The sequence below is a fragment of the Plodia interpunctella genome, chromosome 7 (assembly GCF_027563975.2).
Source record: "Plodia interpunctella isolate USDA-ARS_2022_Savannah chromosome 7, ilPloInte3.2, whole genome shotgun sequence".
Taxonomy (NCBI): Eukaryota; Metazoa; Arthropoda; class Insecta; order Lepidoptera; family Pyralidae; genus Plodia; species Plodia interpunctella.
The window spans coordinates 258,449-278,759 of record NC_071300.1 but is presented as its reverse complement, the minus strand read 5'-3'; the positions used below and the strand labels follow the sequence as shown (position 1 = coordinate 278,759).

The window sequence follows — 20,311 nt, the reverse complement described above, 5'->3', positions numbered from 1 at the left end:
TATTTGTAGTACAAACAGTTAATCTCAGAATATGAATTGGTTTCGAAAAGATTTGAAACCAATTCATATTCTGAGATTGTATAACAGACGAGTCAAATGTTAAAAAGAAACAATAATTTAGAACGCGAAGACTGTAAAATTGTAAAACTTGTTATAACCAACTACGATAAAAACGCTCCAAATGTCTCGTGCTGCTGCAATACATCGGAACCTATGCCGCAACAAATGAATGGAAATGTTACGAGTCCCACGTAAGAAGCTATGGATTTTAAGCTATTTTTATCCGCTAAGTACACAAGAGCTCTCCATCAAAACAATGTGGCGTGCACCTGCGGACCATGCACCAAGTATTAAAACAATAAATTGAGATCTAAGCTGTGCTTAGTATAGTACGCCGGAGCTCGCAAGTTCTCTTCTTAAAAGTTGAAACGTGCGGTTTATTTATCTTGCTTTCTTTGTAGTTGATTATCTTCCTGTATGCCTAATACCTCGATTTTTTTATAGTCGTTTAATGCAATTTGTTTCCAAGTGTTCAATGCAATCTACGTCTATTTCTTACCTATTACAAAGTGATTTATATCTATTTATTTATAAATGGTCGATTTTATATTGTTGTGCCAATTGTTACCGAGATAACACTCAATTACTTAAAGTTTTGTAAGATGTGTAATGGTGCAAAGATAGTCTAAGCAGGTAGTATACTCAATAGCTCTATATAGCATTGTGCGACTTGTCTCTCTCCGCAAACAATTGGCCTTCTGCAAGTGCCCACACTTGCAATCAGGCTGACTAGATGCCACCATCTGTTTACACCATTTAAGTGGCTCGGTTATAGCAAGATATGGTTTAGTAACTAGTGTTTTGGCCTATTTGGTTGAAAGAAGAAGAATATGTCATTAAGATCATATAATGACTGGTGATGATGATGCAGTACTCACCCAGAGCGGCGCGGAGGGCTGCAGTTGCGACGCGAACGCCATTCGGAACGCATCTCCCACCAGGGCGTTTAATTCCTCTGCCTGGAAAGAAAAAAATAATCAATAACAAAAGTCTAAGAAAATCCTGATATCAGACCTGAAATCGGAGTCATTAGTAGAGACCTGAGGTGAAAAGCGAAGATTTCTCTTGTTAGGTTCGTACCAAGTTTCGATAACTATGTACAAATATTTAAACGTCGAACTTGATACAAACTTTTTTATGATTTGCTACCTATACATATATTTTATATTAATACTGTAATATCTTTCATTTATTATTCTAGTCTTGACAAAAAACTAAAAGCTTTAAAGGTATTGTATAATTGTATAAAGAAACTGTTTCCATTGACAACTACAAGTATTTTAAGTACAGACTTGTATTGCAAGCGATCCACTTCCTGTGAATGCCAAGAGGCATTTGTGGTTTCCTCTATGCAAAGTTATCGACCCCGCACTTCTTTCTTACCTTTTCTGATCTTTTGTAGTTAAGATATAACATTTTTCAAGAATGATGTTTCGAAGCTTTTGAAATCTGACTAAATCACCATTTGAAATCGCGTAAACTAAAATCAGGCGTGAAATTTCCACACGTTTTTCTATCACCCGTTCCGGACGCTCTCAATGGCCCACTTCTAGTGAGTTTCAAATTCCCACGCTTACAGTATTGCGAGTGGCACGACCTATATCTGGATAGAAAGGAGCAATTTAGTGCTATTGCTATTATAATACTAGTACTGTTGCGAGACGAGGCGGTGTCTTTATGAAGATGAAAATACGGATTAACTTACAATAAAAAGCGACATAATAGTACACGAAACATCCTCTGATAATATTCCTCCAGAATTTTAAAACGAAAACAATAATTATACATTTTTTGTATGATCAAGGATGCTAAGTACTTATTATAAGGGCTGTGAGTGCCGAGTAGATAGAAATGACAAAGACTTTAAATTTAATGGTGGGTTGTGATGACACCATCATTTTTAACGTTAACTTTAACGTGCGTAGAAAAACGCAAAGTAATTACGCTATTTTGTCTAAATTTCATCTGTGCGCCACCAGTAATGAAATCAACGTCAAATCTGACGGTGCACTCACCCAAAATTAGGCAATTGCCACGCCGGCACATAAGTGCTTACATACATTGCATGTACAATATTTAGTGATCAATTTCTTTGAAATGAAAGTAATAAACCTCCGATCAAAGATATAGTTTCATAAGCAACGATAACAAATCACTGACTTAATACTCCGAGACGTATGGCATGTCAGTTATCTGACGCACAAATGATTGAGAACAGACAGAATCGAGTTTGATATGCAGATGCGTTCAAATTGATTGTCATCATAATTCTAGCGCTGTGTCAGATGTGATGTCAGTGGAACGACGTGGGTGACGGTGTGGAATTATGTTTAATTGAATAAATAAGTAGTATCTTATAGTTAGATTAATATCTATGGGAATTAATCTGAAAGGAATTAACTGTAAGAACTAGTAGCATGTATCTATAAAGTAACGAACTCCGTGGCGTAGTGGTCACCACAGCTGAATTGGTCACCACTGGAGGTCGTGGGTTCGGGACCCAGCGCGGGTAAATATTTGTACTTATGATCACATTATATATTTTTAGTTAGTTCTGAGTGTGGGCCGTCTATTAATTTATGTACCTACCAACTCAGCTTACCAAACATTTCAAAAACTCTTGCTCAAATTACTGCATTCATGATCAACCTAGGAGTATTTATAAAATGAAGTCATGCTAATGATATTCATAACCAACTGTGCCAGCGACGGACACCATGCTACCGGCGCAGGCGCCGCTGGGCACCAGTGGCGCCGCCACGGGAGGCGTGTGTTATCAGACCATCTTAATTACATAATTAGGAATGCAAGCGTGCTGCCACTCAGCTTCGTATTAGGAATGACGGTGCTATCTGGATGATGCATGCATGCATCGACTTTTATATTTATAACGTTTGTAAATCAATCGAATATGATAGTCTTACAACCAAAAAATGATTTTTTCACTTATTCCTATATAGTTTTGTATATCATATAAATTATTATGACAAAAAATATACATTAAATCTATTTACAATGTTTTATGTGTAGGAATTTCGAATCATTCTCTCATAGAGGCGTTTGACCTCGTTTGCTTTGCTCATAAAATCAGAAGCTTTGTCGTAAAATGTGATTCTGAACATTTCACTCAATCGGTAGACAATGCGACCCTTTTGATGGCACAATAAACTTATATCCGATTCGATATGCGGACAATAATGCGGAAATAGACCTTACGCGAACAAACCTAATATTTACATGTATTACATGGAATAGTCGCCAATTTTAATAAAATTATATATATATATATAGCCGTGAATCTTTTTTCATTCGTTTCTGGGACATGATTATGATATGATAAGTATTGATATGATAACATTGAATCGTATTTATATTTAATTTGATTTAGGTATATTTGTTTTAAACTTGCATGTAGGTAAAAGCGGGTGGCCTTTTAGGCGTCATAAACCAAACATCCCGATATTCGCTCGGACGTTTTGCGCTAAAGCTACAAACTAATTCGTGTAATTATAACAAGCAATAATCGCAGAGCACGCTGTGTTTAGCAATTTGCTGCCTTACCGGTTGTAGGAATGGTTTCAATAAATAACTGGTGTTGGCATTCTATGTCCGTTCAAACGGGTTTCCCGCCATCTTTCATCGAGGCTGTACCCCCGGTAGCGCTGCAAACTATTGCAATTCACCTGCCTGAAGCAACAAAATCCAGCAAACTACTTTTAACCCTAAATTATAAGCGATAGAGCTCAATTTACATTGAGGAATACAAAGAATTCCAGGCAGCCCCGTACCATGTAATTAGATAAATAAACAGCTGTGGCAGCTCGATCGTTGGCCGAAGACTTGATCATAGGAACTAGCGATCTGTGTCGGCTCTCTGCAAACATCAACATTTCAGATTACCAGTGGTTTGCGATTACTTTATCTGAGAATCTAGGGTTATTGATTAGTTGCCCGCGGTCCTATATTTTTTACACCATTTTAATTTAATGTACCTACTTAATTGTCATTATTATCTTCTATTGTAAATCTTCGAATCATATTGTACATTTTAACATAAAACTAAAAAGTTGTAAGGTTATGGCATAAACTCTAGCATTACTATATAAATGGGTTTAGAGTTTTTAATAGAGTCCACTTTAAGCCAGACTTATTCCCGAAGGTGGTGGGGTCCCGTCCTCGACGTCGCGCAGCAGTTTAACGTCCGTGTACGTCTAGAGCTACAGGAATCTAGAGGAATTAATTGTGGATATTTGCTGCTCTCTTAGACGCGTGACTCTTAATGGAATCGAGACGAAACTCGAAATTTATAGACTAACGTGACGCTTTGAAAATTTAAGTAAAAATTAAGGCTGATATAAAATTTTTTGTCACCCATACGATTCAATTTTGATTGTTTTTTTAAACTGAAAAAAAATTTAATTTGAAGAAAATATTCCATAGAGTATGCTGGCATACTCTAATGAATATTTTAATTGCTAAATTTCAAATCAGCGCTTTATTAATTGAAAAAATATTACTGACATAATACGAAAAGAAAACAAATACATTTTAATTTGAGGTCAAATCCCACAAAAATTCCGGATTTTTAGGTCCAAAACAAACTGTGATATGAATGCAAATGTTACGAATTAATTGACTATGCAAAGCGAGGCGCGCAGGGGTAAATAATGATATTTCATTAAAACCGGCAGACCGCTACGTCAACACAGAATATTTATATTACAGAAATATTTCAAAATATTTTGTAATCTTACTAAAAGTATGAATTCATACACACCTAATACATCATTCATTCATATACTTATACAAATTCAATCTTTCTCATTCATGGAAAAGGTTGCTATGCGGGCTTAGTCACTCAAAATTAGTCTTAGTCGCGCGCTAGCTCCCGAAAAGTTTGAATGTATAGGTGATTCTTATTCAATCTCGCAAAATCTACTGGACTGAATTAGATGGTATTTGGTTCATAGGTAGTACAAGCCGAAAGAGAAAGTTGGATCCTATATTAGAAACACTACTCTAATTGAACAAGAAGTTACGCAATTTACAAACCAATTTAGAATCACAAAAAAATACCGAATATGTTTCTTAACCATATTTATTTTGTGACCATGTAAACTGATGTTTGTTTGGACATTTTAAATAATACAGTTAATTAAGTGAAATATAGCAAGAAAATTATTTTTAATAATACCGTTATTGTTTCTTTGATTTAACCTAAAACAATATGTAGTTACAATATACAAATTGATATTGAATCGTTTTCTCTAGTTAAAACTAGAACCAAAAAAAGTCGTAATGCCATTTTTTTCTCAGGGGGCACTTCGGGACCAAAGTATCTGCGGCATTTGGCGACGAAACTCAGATATTTAAATACTTTTTAACATATAACACATTTATTGAGTCAATATAATATAAAAACAAATATCTCAACCTAACATAAAGCATAAAATTATCTATTTCTCCACACAGGCCACGATTGTTTTCGTTAGGCCAGGGTAAGGTTGGGGCCATTTCATTTACATTTTATTCCGCTCGCGACCGCAACGCGCTCGTTCAATCCCGGGACAAACTGAAAGGCGTATTGATACATAAGGGAAGCTCGCACAATGCTGAAAATACAAAAAGGTAAATGAGGAGAACTGTAAGTGGTATTCTTTGCCTACGTCGGATTCAGGCTCGGCAAATGTACTTTCTATTATGCCAAGGAAACCATAAGTTTATATATAACCATATAATCTCACGAGCTGGGAAATAGATCAGCCGATGCTATAGCAAAGTGAGTACTGCCACTATTGTTATCTTTACAAAAAATTTAAGCAATCGCACCGTGACAACTTTAAGGTTCCCACCTTCATATAATGAAGGTTTAAAAAAATTAACGCACTTTTTCTGATTTCCTTACTACTACTTACTTACTTTATCGTTGTTATTATGATACTTTGCCCCATTTGTGTCCTACCTACTTAGATTTTTCCTAAGTTTGTACTTTTGTAAGGATTTTCCCTAAAAAAATCTTAGTTGGTTCACTTTTCATTCTTCTTTAATTCTAACAATATCAAGCAAACCGTTGTTATTGAAGGTCGACATCCTCTTGCGTGGTGGCGAAGTCCTAGCTTGTAATAGCAAGGTCCTGGTTTCTTTGAAAAGAATATAAAAAGAGGGATGTTTGTTATCATCAGCTGTGAGACCACACAGGGTTACATTGTAAGAAGCATGGCAATGTGTGTGTGTTAGTAGATACAGGAGCGCGGAAACAATTTGTTTATAGATGTTTAGTCTGCATCACACGGGCGACAGTTACTCGTGAAGACAACCACAAGGGGAAAATGACTTGTGAGTTATTTTAAAATAAGTATAATAATAATAAGAAGTCAATTTGGAGAAAAAGATTAGGTTTTATTTATTTTACAAACTTTGAAGCTAATCTTCTGAAATATAAATTAAATGATCAGGAATCACAGAGAAAAAATACTGTGGCGTCATATACATAAATGTATAGTTATTCAAAATACATAACTAAATTAAGAATTTAAGAAACCTCCGTCTCAGTCGTTGTTGGCATCATCTCATCTCCTAGAAAGGATCTAAGAGTTTCTGCTGATCGCTGAACGCACGTTTACGTTTCAGCCGTTTGACTGCTACGATGTCACGGAAAGACATACAAATACATAGACAGATAATATTTATTAGCAGTAGCAGCTGTATATTAAACTCTGATATTTAAGCAACATACTCAAACAAACATTCGAACCAAAAGGTCAAGGGAAAGTAGCACATTATTGACACGCGACGGCGCCAGACAGATAATACATACAATTGTTACTATTGAAATATCGAAATCGAATAAGAAATAATTACTTTTACATTTTTTTGTTATAATATTATTATCCTTACAAACTTGCATATTATTAAACAAAGTTCTCTGCTGCGTCTGTCAGTCTGTTTGCGATAAACTCAAAACCTACGGGCCGCTAATTTCATACTATTGAAACTCAATGCAACACGTATTGTGTTGTTTTTGTGTATTCCGATTGCAGAAACACGCCATACGTGTCATCCCGCAATCATATCATTAGCTTTAAGGATCCATCAAAAACGATAGAAGCGTTTCCTTACATCGATCGTCTACAACATTATCACCTAACGCAGACATATCCAGCACGAGCGGCAGCTAGCGGCCGTAATTGGTATTTACTGGAACGCGCGGCTCCGTCGCTCTAATGTGAATTTATTGGCGGCTTCCAAAACGTCACTGTTTGCTAGTGGGATCACAAGGTTAGGGGTAAAGCCTACTAATGAACAAGTGACGAGGTTTTTTTTTCGATACATTGTCTAATCAAACTCATATCTTCAACACAACCAATGTAAATCACATAATCAGAGAATAACGTTTTATTAATTAGGAGGTATATGTATAATATAATTTACAGAAATTTAATTTATCATACAGTAAAATTTGCTACATACTCACCGATTTATTATTTCAAATTGATCCTTCAAAACTAGACGTAAGAGATCATGTGAAATCATTCATTTCCAATTTTTCTGAGGATTTAGTCAAATCGTAGTACACAACCCAAGTTTGTTACATAGTGCTCATGTTCAGATTTGGGTTCAAATCCATGTATTGCAATTGAGCAAATATTAATACAATCTCGTAACAATAGCTACTCGTCAATAAATTAATTAGAAACCTTTCACAACAATTCTCAAAAAGGATTTTCGATATTTCCACTTCGCCGAACCACATTCTTCCCTAACTTTTACGATCATCGTACTTTTATCATCCCTACAAGAAAACCCAAGTAATATCAAGTAACGTTACTAGGTACCATCGGCCCAACTTGTGATATCTGCCGGTCCATCTCGATTCTGGGAAGATGCAGTAACATTATACTCGGAGCGACCGCCTGCAATGTGAAAGCGCTTTATACACTTTCCGTGTAACCTCGCATTTCGTACAATTCTTCGAAAGATTTTGCAGACATAAAATCAATTACATAGCGTAAAATTAATATATAGCTCTAAAATAAATTTGTAAGATCTGAATTGTTTTCCTATGATGAGATTTGCTACTTAAATTGAACTTACTGCTTCCTCTTCCTTTCTTTTTTCTCCTCCATGGCAATTTTGCGATCCCTTGCACTAGCTATAGTTTAGGCAAGCCTAGTAAACTTGACTTCAAAATTATTACTTTTTAATTAAATTCTACAAATTAGCGCGTGACAAAATTTTAAAGTTATATCAGTTTGTGCACCGAATATATGTATAGACTACAAAATACTTTTTATGATTTCTCATGTAATTTATTGAATTATTAACTGAATTGCATGAAAATCAATTTCCTAACTCTAAAGTATTTATTGAGCTGGCCGGATGTTTGCACATGGCGATTACAAATGAGACTCCACTCCACACCACAGAGCACGTGGTATCCCTTCCCCTACACACACACACCTAACACACGCATGTGTAACACGCACACACAAACTGTTTAATGACCGGCCCGCATCCGACCCTAGTAACTATTTGTTTCCTGTATCGCTCAAAATTCCTTATACTATTTAACATTCTTGAGTTGAGGTGTATTTGAAATTGATTTCTACTGAGCAACGCTCCTGTATTTTATATAAACGAGTTTATAATGGGAACGTATATCGAGTAATATTGCATGTCTAATCTATTTAGTTAATCTATCCAATTTTCTTTTCAATAAATGTTTTACAGATTGATTGATTGTATTTCAGTAATCCAAACCTAATAAAATGGATTAAGCAAAAGTTTCTGCTCAAGAGTGAAATCTTGAGCAGAAACTTTTCCCGAAAGTGATCAATGATCTCCAAGACACAACACACATTGACATCAGGGACAGATACCTATATACTATCCTAGATATGTTTTGTTAAAGTAACAAATCGTTGAGGAAATCAATGTCTCCCTGTAATAAGGGAAGAAAAAAAAGGTTATTGTTTCTAACACCCGGCGCTGACTAGTAACTTGCTGACCAATCCTACGTTGATATTGATCGCTTCATTTAGTTTCCTTAGAATTGGATGTCCCTTATTGACTTCAAATGTTGGATTAACATTTACGGGCATTTTAGTAACAGTTTTATGAAATAGGTACTTCATAATGTACGTTTTTGTACGGATATCGTTGTGAATGACATCTTATCGTTTATTTCTTGTATTCACAAAAAACGTTTCACCAAAACCTTTTACTAAACGGTGTCTTATTACACGTTAGTCATTTAGTCTGCCAGCCCACACGCCGCACAAATTGCTCCCAAATCGAGCCAAATTGTTTGTTATAGTTTAGTCGATGGTTTGATCGAGTGGGTCGTAATCACTGTCTTTAATTGTGTAATGGCGATAAATTGGTGGTCCATGTGTGAACTATACTTATTTTTCAATTACTTTATTAGGGTTGTAATATTTTCAGAGTGGACTTCATTATTTAGGATGTTAAAATATAATTTATCTCTGATATAATCAGCATTTGTGTTTGTTACTTTGGTTAGATTTTTTAAGAATAAATCTTCCATAGGCGCTATATGAAGAAGAATGCAGCTCGATTACGCTCGGTAAAGTCTCCTTGAGCTGACGAATTTGGTTTAGGTTTCACGATTGCTTTTCCTGATTCTTTTAAAAGTTAGATTAAAATAAGGATAGGTTATCCAGATATCGTTGAGACCCCGTAGCTACTGAATTAGATAAACAAGTACCTATGCATATAAAAACATTAAATTATTACCTCGGCGCCACCATTTATAAACATAGTAATTTAAATGAGTAATCGCCCTCATTCCCATACGTTAGTTAACAAATTGGCTCAATTAACGTAATCAGACATCAAACCGACTTCGTATCTAGTCTCGTCCCGGCACAAAAACAGTATTTACAGGAGTAAAAAGGTCTTACATTCTTTGCAATTTATTCTTCATTTGTGTTGTGAGTCATGAGCGCCTATTACAGTGATCGATCTATTACATCCGTTTCTAATATACTTTTAGATGGTAAATGATGACAAGTGCAGTGTCCATTATTCATAGATTCAATGTATTATGTAAACTATGATTTTTATTAATATATATTCCAAAATCAAAATCAAATCATTTATTCAGAAATTAGGCCTTCACAGGCACTTCTTTTCACGTCATATTCTAAATTAAATTATGTTTACCAAAGCTACAAACTACTAGCATTTCGGAACGACCACTGCTGAGAAGAAATGCCGAAAGAAACTCATTCAAATAGTGTTGGTCCCTATTATGCCAGAAGGGCTTACCATTTTTTAAATATAAATTTATGTATATTTTTTTATCAGTAATATAACAATGTAAGTACACAATAAAGTACATGGTCAAAAGGTATACTGAAACATATTATGATTGTGATCAAGTGCTGATGAAAGGAAAATATATATACATATATAAATAATAACAAAAAAAAACTTAATAAAAGATCGAGCTGACCAGTTCCACCCGTTCACGATTTGACGCGTGAGTCAGCCATCGCGAAGCTCAACCACAATAGAGGGAACCTCCCGGCCCGATCCACGACGCCGCTACCGGTTTGACCATTTGAGTGTGCATGACGTACTCGTATCCATAATCTAACATGATAGATACCTATGTTATTTTCAGACACTTGAAGATCACAAATCACATATATGTTTTACAAGTAAATGTCAAAATATATGTAATAAACATGTCAAGAAAATATATAAATAATAATAAAAAAATTAAAATCAAGTGTGAGAGGTGGAAGTTTTAGGAAGGGTCCAAGGTTTTTTATCATTTAAATAGTCGCTAATTGTGTCCATTATTCACTAACGTCAAGTTTTTTTTTATATATTTAAAAACTTTACATTAGTGTTTTAAACATATTCTTATAATATAGGATCTCATTTTCGTCAACACTCGCTTCTGGAATTGGTTTTAAGTAGGTACGTCATTTCGGAACAACCTCGAACTTCGTTACCAAATATTGCCAGTAATATTAGAGCATAATATTATACGAAGTGCTACGTCTATACAATCGTTATTTAGTCTCCGTCGTATTTAATCTCATCCCGTCGGATATGAATAAGCAATAAAGTTATTTTTACCGCCTCTTTGATCCCACGTTTATTGATATCTTCCTTCCAACTCTCTTACGAACGAACCCTATCTTCACTTCCACTAGGCGGACTATTATAAAAATACAATGTAGGTATTCATTAATTTATATAATTAGCTTTAAAAATTATATCGGATCGGACTTGTAGCCATACGTGGACTAGTCTTTGTCTGTGAAACTACTTTTAACAAACCAGTATCCATCTGTCTAGGCGTGTAATCAATCTTTAAGTTAAATTTCTAATGTTACCGATCTACTTTTCGAATTCGCTAATAATTAAAGATAATCGAAATTTCATATCAAGTACACAATAACAGAAGACATAAAGTAAAAGCAGAGTGTATAAAGTAAATGGTAATAAAAAATTTTAACAAATTCAAATTCTAAATGTTCAATTAAATTTGTTATCATCATCAGAGTTGGTGAGGTGTTTTCAAAAAAATATAAATCTTTGAATACGACGTCAAACACTTCCTGCGAAAGTCTACTTCCTGAATAAATGCTTTGACGTCAAGCTGAGGTTATATGAAATCTAAAATATTTTCTAATATTTACTAGCGTTTATTCTAGTCAAAATGCCAGTTTTCCTTTCGATTTAATGAAAGACGTCTTGTTCGAAGCTCTCACGCAACATTGTTGCAGTCGTGAGTTCTGCTTGGACGCTGACAGATTGATCTGATGAATTGGCAAAGTATCACTAAATATTATGTACACGCAATAAATTGACATGAGCCGGTATCAACCGCGAAGGTGAATTTGCCACGAGAGCTGTACTTTTTTAAGCATTAAAGGTATAATATCCTTCTCCGTACTCCATAATATATGTATGCAAAAGTTAAAAATGGTTAAATAGATAAATAGTGAAGAGATGAACAAAGTTAATTACGTAGTTGGGATAACTGTAGTTCATTGATTAAACATAAAAGAGCACTTCAATCGTGATCTTCAAGATTTACAATATTAGTAACACAGCGACTATTAAGAAATCATTTGCATATGAAATACCAATCGGTCAATAACGGGTCATCCCACATCGAGCACATTCCTCGCTCCGGACCTAAAAACAATTTATCAGAAATCGATTGTATCTCACAATTTATTGACCGCGCGCCCGTGTTCACGAATTATTACCGATTATTTGCGGTAATTGCCGAAGTATCGATACTCGTATCGATGCTGGACGATGCATCGATATTCGCTAATTAAAGCTAACGAGGCCGTGACAAGATAGCGACAAGCTTTCGTTACTTGATGCCATGCACATACACGCAACTACTTATATACAACCACACATATAACACTTGTTACTAGTAGGTACCTTGATAATATAATTATAATAAATAATAATAACACAAAATTGGTTTAGATATAGACATGAAAATTGATCCATCATGTCGTTAAGAATGGTGTAATTTCTAATTATTTAGAAATTACATTGCAAAAGGCATTGTGAAAAAAATACTCGGACTTTGTAATAAATAACAAATGTAATCGATAGACAACAACGTGAAAAATCTGCAGAAACCGCGCGACTCACGTCTGAATGACAACAGCGATATTTACTACTCGTACCAACCACCATGCAGATCAAGAGAACACCGTAAATAACCAACATCACGCAGACGTGACGGGAATCACATCACTAATATTCGAATACAAGCAATATTCTATAGATTGCGCGTGTGGGCTTCTATTGGAGAATGAGAAGCACTATTGTTACGATTATGTGACGGCTAATAAGAACACATGTAGACAGTTTTTCTAATGAGAAGCAACGATAAGTATGTTATTAATTATTTACTTAAAACTCATATTTCATGTCAATGTACGCTTAATTTTATATTTTTAAAGAGGAAATTTGAATAAAGCGGAAATTACATAATCATTAGACCAATAAGTTTTAGAGCGATGTTGGTTTATCCTTGGATCTATTACATCCAGTTCAAATGTTTTGTTATGCTCAAATCAACAAAAGAATAAATTCTTTACGTGATATGAAACATTTCGAAACGAAGTCAACGTTTTGTGCTGGAAAAAAGGTTAAATAACATGAATGACACCAAGTAAATTACTATAGTTATTGTTAAGAAAATGAATGAAATGATTCAACAAAAGATTGTAACAAACAAGAATGGACGAAGGATGTAGGTACGCGGTAGAAAACAATAGGTGGTCCAACAGATGGAATTGTAAACTCCCGTCTAAATACAGCCATTTCTTTGTAAAAAGGTTAACTAAATGTAGTGGTAAAAACATAAGCAAGTTGTCATGTCTTTAATTTACATGCTTGACAAACATACGGAACGCATTTGATTCGTGCAATAGTTTTATCACATCACATACACATAAAGGAATTCAGGTGTTAAGGTATAATCATTATTAAGTTCAAAAACCCTGTGAACTAATACAGTTAGAATTATATCTACCAATTTACTTTGTCCAGATAATGAGAAATACTTTCACTTTTTAATTTTAGCTTATGCTCTCATTCCATTATAATTTATGTTATCATCAACGCGACGTGACAGCTAACTAGCGGATGAAAATGAAAAAGTTTGAAATCCAATTGATACTACGAGTTTTAAAAGGTCTTGACAATTGGTAATTACAAGTTTATTTGTTAGATCAATTAAAAAAAAAAACCGACTTTCAAAATTCATTTCGCTACAAATTTTGAACGGCTGAACCGATTTCATGAATAAATTGAATAATAAAATAAAATTATAAAATTATATTAAAAAAACTAAACTAAAATCGGTTCATGCGTTTGGGAGCTATGATGCCACAAACAGACTTTAAACTTATAACACCCCTCTTTTTGCGTCGGGGATTAAAAATTAAACTTATCGCCTTTACAGAGTTGTACAAAAGTAATTTCTCGATGTAAATGTACATTTCTCAAAGGCTTGTATTGTAACCACAGCCACAACCTTTGTGATTCAAATAGCTATAGCAATCATAGTTTACGAGAACCGCCGACGGCTCGGGGTGTCTGATTTCAACGCTCGTCGCGGGGGACCATCCTGCCCGCTGCGTTTATTCGCATTATATTTCAATTCTAGTCCATATAAAATAGCAGAAGTGTAAGTTGTAAGAATTCGCAAGCTCTTATTTTTCGTTGAGTTTCCTCGGAATGTATGTACAATTATTTTAATATTATTACCATCTGTCATTAGTCTTCTTCAATGAATGTTAGATATAAATTTGTAGCTTTTGAAATTTTCTAGAAAGAAAGAAAAGAAAGAAAGAAAACATTTATTTGCCAAAAACATGAGTACAAATAGTCAAAATGAATTAGACCTACACGTTTTACCGAATATAGGTATGCAAATATAATTAAATAAAGAGGAGCATGCTATCCACTACAAATCCAAAACAAACTATAATGAACTATAATGTACTATACTAGCCCTAAATTCTATCCGAGTCTATCATTAAAGAAATCATTTAAAGTATAATAACATTTATCAGTTAATAAAGACTTGAGGTGCTTTTTAAATAGATTTAAATTTAAGCTTTTATATTGATTTGGAATTTTGTTGTAAATTTTCGGTGCCATACATACTATGCTATTACCGAGTAAAGCAGTTTTTGATGGGTGCATGCATAATCGATAGATATCTCGATGATTCCTCAATACAACATCAGCTAGACGAGGGAATAAATGAGCATTAGTTTTCACAAATGTTGCTACCTCAAGTATGTAAAGTGACGGAAGTGTAAGAATTTTGTGTTCTTTAAAAAACGGCTGACAACTATCAGTGCTTTGGAGTCTAAACATTGCGCGAATACAGCGTTTTTGCATTTTAAAAGCTATATCCTTATCCGTCGAATTGCCCCAAAAAATTATTCCATATCTAAGTATTGATTCCACTAAACCATGATAAGCTGTAAGAAGCGCTTTTATGTTTAATTCATTTGAGAGTTTAAATAGTACAAACGCCGAACTACTAAGTCTTTTACTAAGACCATCTATATGGGGTTTCCAGTTTAATTTAGAATCTATAGTTAGCCCTAGAAATTTTGTTGAATCAACTTCTTTCAACACATGGCCTTGATATTCTATTTTATAATTTTCCGTATCAAGCGGTCTTTGACTAAAATGCATTATATTGGTTTTGTCAAGATTTATCTTTAAATTATTATTATCAAGCCATTCAATTATGCATGTTAAAGTTGCATTAATATCTAATTGATAAATATTTACATCATTACATTTTATTGTTACCGTGCTATCGTCCGCAAATAAAGTCATATTATGTTTGGTAGTGTTTGGAAGATCGTTAATATATATTATGAAAAGAAGGGGCCCAAGCACACTACCTCTAGCATTAATATTTATATTTTTTTACTTTACCTTTTTACAAAAAGGTAGTTACAAAAAGGTAGTTACAGGTAGTCGGAAATTAAATTGCTTAAGGAAATACACCACGTTTTGAGGCAATCTCAATAAAGTATTAAAACGATTTACTACATAATACCAGATTGTTGTTAGTACCTAAGTAGTTGCTGTCGTATAAGTGCAACTTAGTTCTCTTTACACACAGCTTTGTCAGACACAATGGACTCGAGAACAAAGTTGAGCGAAAGCAAAAACTAGGAAGAGTAATTAAAAGATCAGGTAGTCTATATTTTTTCGACCATCCGCTGCTTTTGTCCAACAAACTCCGGAACGCGATCTATATAATAACTCGAATCAATTCACATATAAGCCGCATGTAACCTGTCACACCACTGCAAAAACTAGTATTACCATAAATAATTTATGACAAATGAAAGATTATTAACCGGACAATAAAACAGGAATTTCTCTCGACATAACTAAGGTCATTTATACAAAGCAAGCGTTGCATACCAGCGGAGATCCCACGATTTGTTATACAATAAACTGGGGTGATCCCGGGTCAGTCACACCTCACAGAACACTTCCACATGAGATAATCAATCACTACCACGTCACTGATTATACGCGAGTTCCCGAAAATACGAAGACACACACGAAGGCGTGTGCGCCGGTCGAAAGCTCAACGTCGACTGAGCCGGTACAGGGCAAAGAACACCATCGCATACAGCCAAAGAACCCGTTCGGGACTAGTAAAACCTTCATGGTAAGTGGCGCGAGTACAATGGGAAATGCGAGCGCTTGCGCACCTGTGTCGTCATTTATTTTTTTATTTATTTCTTGCGCATATTATTCCGCACGGTTGACGACCTCTGAGCCGATTAACGATAATTTAATGAGTCCTACTGTCCGAGACGAGTCAATTTATGTTCTATACTAATAGTCGGCAATCGGCAGGTCGGTTTCAATTGAAAGAGATTAACATAATGGTGGGTAATTCATCAGTGTATTTTTAACTTGTAGACATATGAATGGAGCTGTCGGGACGGGGCTTGAGTTATGGTTAGTATAAGGAATTAAAAGCGAATGCTAGTTGACATTTGGGAGTATTCTAGTTATGTATTATGAAGGCATTCGCTCGCTAGTTTGGTTGGAATGCGCTCCGCGGCGCGGGCGCAAGGTCGGTCGTGCGGAGGAATGCGCGCTGCTCCTCAAGAGCCGGCAAAATAAACAGTGACGTTGGAATTATTGACAATTCTCTTCATGTTCTTGTGAGATGGTCAAAAATATAACAACTTAAATAATGGTATATCCATTATCTCACAAGAACACGAAGGGAATTGTTAATAATAACCAGCGTTCAGAAAAGATATTACGACTCAATCCATACAAATAAAATTTACGGTTGGAAACAAAAAACTCAAATGTTGTTCTATGAACATCAATATTCACAACACTTAATTCATTTACCGAGCCAATATATCTTTTCAAGTTAGTAATCATTTATACAAAATTCGTTATTTTGTTAAATTCAGACTCTTTGACAGTCACGCGACGCAGGCGATTCATTTGTAAATACATTTGGACGTGATTCGCGTGTCGTTTGATCAGAGTTATTTTGTGGGATTTAAGGACGAAATCTATGAAATCTACCGTTATATCAACATCAAATTTAAGACCATTTTGCTTTGAGCAACATTCTTAATTTTGTACTGTACTGATTGATTATGCAATAAACGTTTGTTTTCTCCCTTTGTTTCTTACTTCGCTGTTTGGTGTAAAAAAAGAACTTAAAAGCGCAAATGGTGCTGAACTAGATCCTCTTTGGAACCTGTGGATAGTTTGAAGTAATTTTTTGACGTTTATTATGTAATATATTAAAAGTAAGGATAATTAATGTTAAAACCCCTAGCGGAAAGCGGTGCAATAAATGTCACCGCTGTATTTTTTGCAAAGATAAATATGCAAACTTTCACTGTAACTATTGTATAAGAAACTGATGTTTTTGAAACTTTCAAAGAGATCAAGCAAATAAAAATAAAAACCATGTTTTAATGTCAATTCACCTCTGTCGTCACGAGGCTTATTTATTGAGCCTCGTGTAATGTGACAGTAATCGCCTTTACAACGTATCACTTGTTATTTTAAGATGGATTTAAACGGTCACGCGGCACGAATGGGTGTCAGTAAATTCTTTGGACGGACGTGTTGTGTCTTCATCTCCATCAATGAATGTGTGTTTAGATCTGTTTCATTCAAAGTGATTGTTTTCTTTAAAAATAAGAGTTAGTTTATAAAAGAATTTCGCTCTTTAAGTTAAGTAGATAACTGCCTACGCTTAGGTAAATTTCGTATCAATACAATAAACAAGAAAAAAAAATTATAATACGTTATATAGGACCGTCAATTCGAAACAATAATGACTTAGCATTTTCTGGTTGTCAATGGACCACAGAATAATAGACAATACATGCTTTTGTTTCTATTAATCTAATCATCAATATAATTCCAAACAAAAAGCTAACGCTCAAAGGAGGAGACAAATGTACTAAAAGAAGTTTATTTATTTCATTATGCATGACACGGTGGAATGGAATTGTGTATTTTTTTGCAAATCTTTTGTATAAGATTACAGATTTACAAAAAAAATACACAATTCCAATTCCAATTGTTCCTATTGCAATCGGGGCTGTGACGTCGCGAAGCCCGGGGTCAACCTAAAAAATAAAATTTGATTTGGTCGTAAAAACCCGGTCACTACCAAACAACTATTCACCGAAATCAATTAAAGGCTTTGTAGGGACAGAGCCTTTAATCTTTAAATGAAAGTAGAGGTCGAGGTAGGGATCTCGACGTCTACGTGCACGTTGCCGTAAAACAGCCAACAAATAACAGCCTGAAGCCGTGAAATATGGCGCGAAGGAACTGCATTAATAACAGTTTATTACGTGTTTACATGCGGCTGAAATATGGAGGTTAGGTTGGTAAATAACGGTACATGTGGGATATAAAATGTAGTCGGCTGAACTAGCAGCTTCAGCTAAGCTCAAGCTGCTAGTCGTAACTTAGTAGGTATGCTAAATATAGTTTTGTTTAGTTTACGGCTGATAATTTATATAAACTCTTGTATATGTGCATAACTTAACTAATGTTCAAATTATATTTTTCTGAGTAGCAAGCTAAGACCATACCCACAACATTTGCATCGGATACAAATATGGTTAAATACTTTTTGAAAGAAGCGCATGAATGATCGACTCTAGCTCTTTTGTCTCTTTCTACTCCTTTGATCATACACACATACTAAAGAAATGACAAGTGACTTTACAAAATAACAAACTGTAGTAAGTACCTCTAGACTTGTTGCTGCATAATTTAATAAGCACGATATCGATACGTTTAATATCGATATTTAATTTTGTAAGAACATTTAATTGTCAGTATATAATAAAAATAATATTGTATATTTGTCTTGTTTATAACGAAGAGTTTCAAGTAGTTTCAAGAGACGAGATAATACCAGCGAGGTGAATGCGAAGCCAGGCCAAGTTTAACACAATAATCTAACTTCTCTGAGGCGCGACAGGGCTGTCTACCTAAACCAGGGCTTCAACGATCGATTTTAATAATCTAATATGACAATATTATTGTTTATGAGAAATGTAATGGAAAAGATATATTTGTGATTTCGTACTAATAAAAACATAAAACTTTCTTAGACATCCCAGTGTGCAAGAAACAGCAAAAGACATGTGATTGGTACTGTAGAAACTGATTAATGATTTTCTTGATCAGAAGTTCCTACTGCATGGCGACATTCCCTGGGCAGTTTACAGGTCTCTAAAATTACTCAGGCTGTATTTTTAGAGACCTGTATGTGTAGGCAGAGAAATGCCACGAAAACCGAGCCAAGTAGAGCTTCTCCATCCACAGACTGTATCACAGTCTGTGGCTCCTTTCAGTTCACCACCTCACCTGCTCATCTGTTATCACCAACTGCTCCACGTGCATTCTTCAATAGTGCAGACACTATGGAAGACCGTAAACTTAGTCCCATACTGGTCGAAAACCATACAAAAGCCATTTCGACTCGACAAGAAGAAAAATAAGAGACACTTTCTCTCAATCTTATTACCCTGCTAATTAACATCCCTCTCCTAGTTAGATGTGAGTGTGATTGATCTCAAGCAACTGTTTGTCTCAAATACTCCAAATCTACAGGACGCAGATAAAGATGCTTGGTATACGAGTCGAATTTAACAGAATATCACACTATAGGGTAGATACTTTTTATTCCGTGATTCCCACAGAGGAGACCCTAATAAGTTAGTTAGGTTAGTAAAGAGTTATAAAAATATTAAAATAAAAAAATGCAGTAGTTGAAAAGCTACCTGGAAGAACATGTGCCTGCACATTAGTGCGTAATTTAGACACTAGCGTCCAGGAACCGGAGTCCTCGAGTAAAACAATAGGTAATAAGGATGCAATACACAATGCAGGCGAGGTGGCGATACCCTCGCGCACCGACCGAGCCCGACAGGTCAATAGCACCCTCGGGACGCCGGGCGGAATGAAACACTACCGTTTTGATTTGCATATTCCTACTGTGGTATTTCTCGTCGGTTAATTAATTTCGTTGGTACAAAGTTGCGATATATAGATTTCTAGGATACGATGTAGCTACAATGAAATTTTCTTATTAACTTACCACAGTATAATATGAAGTTAAAACTGCATCGGCGTGTTCATAACATACAAATTTCTTAGATTAATAATATTGATATAT

The 20,311-nt window shown here is 34.9% G+C and overlaps 1 protein-coding gene across 5 annotated transcripts in view; it reads right to left on the bottom strand.

The window, feature by feature from the left end:
* The window catches only part of LOC128671476 (uncharacterized), a 159,772-nt gene that overhangs the window by 18,274 nt on the left and 121,187 nt on the right, over positions 1-20,311 (bottom strand). For all 5 annotated transcript variants that reach the window (XM_053747937.2, XM_053747935.1, XM_053747939.2 and 2 more), the window contains one exon: positions 939-1,019. In XM_053747937.2, coding sequence (XP_053603912.1) covers positions 939-1,019 — 81 coding nt within the window. The remainder of the gene's footprint in view (positions 1-938; positions 1,020-20,311) is intronic.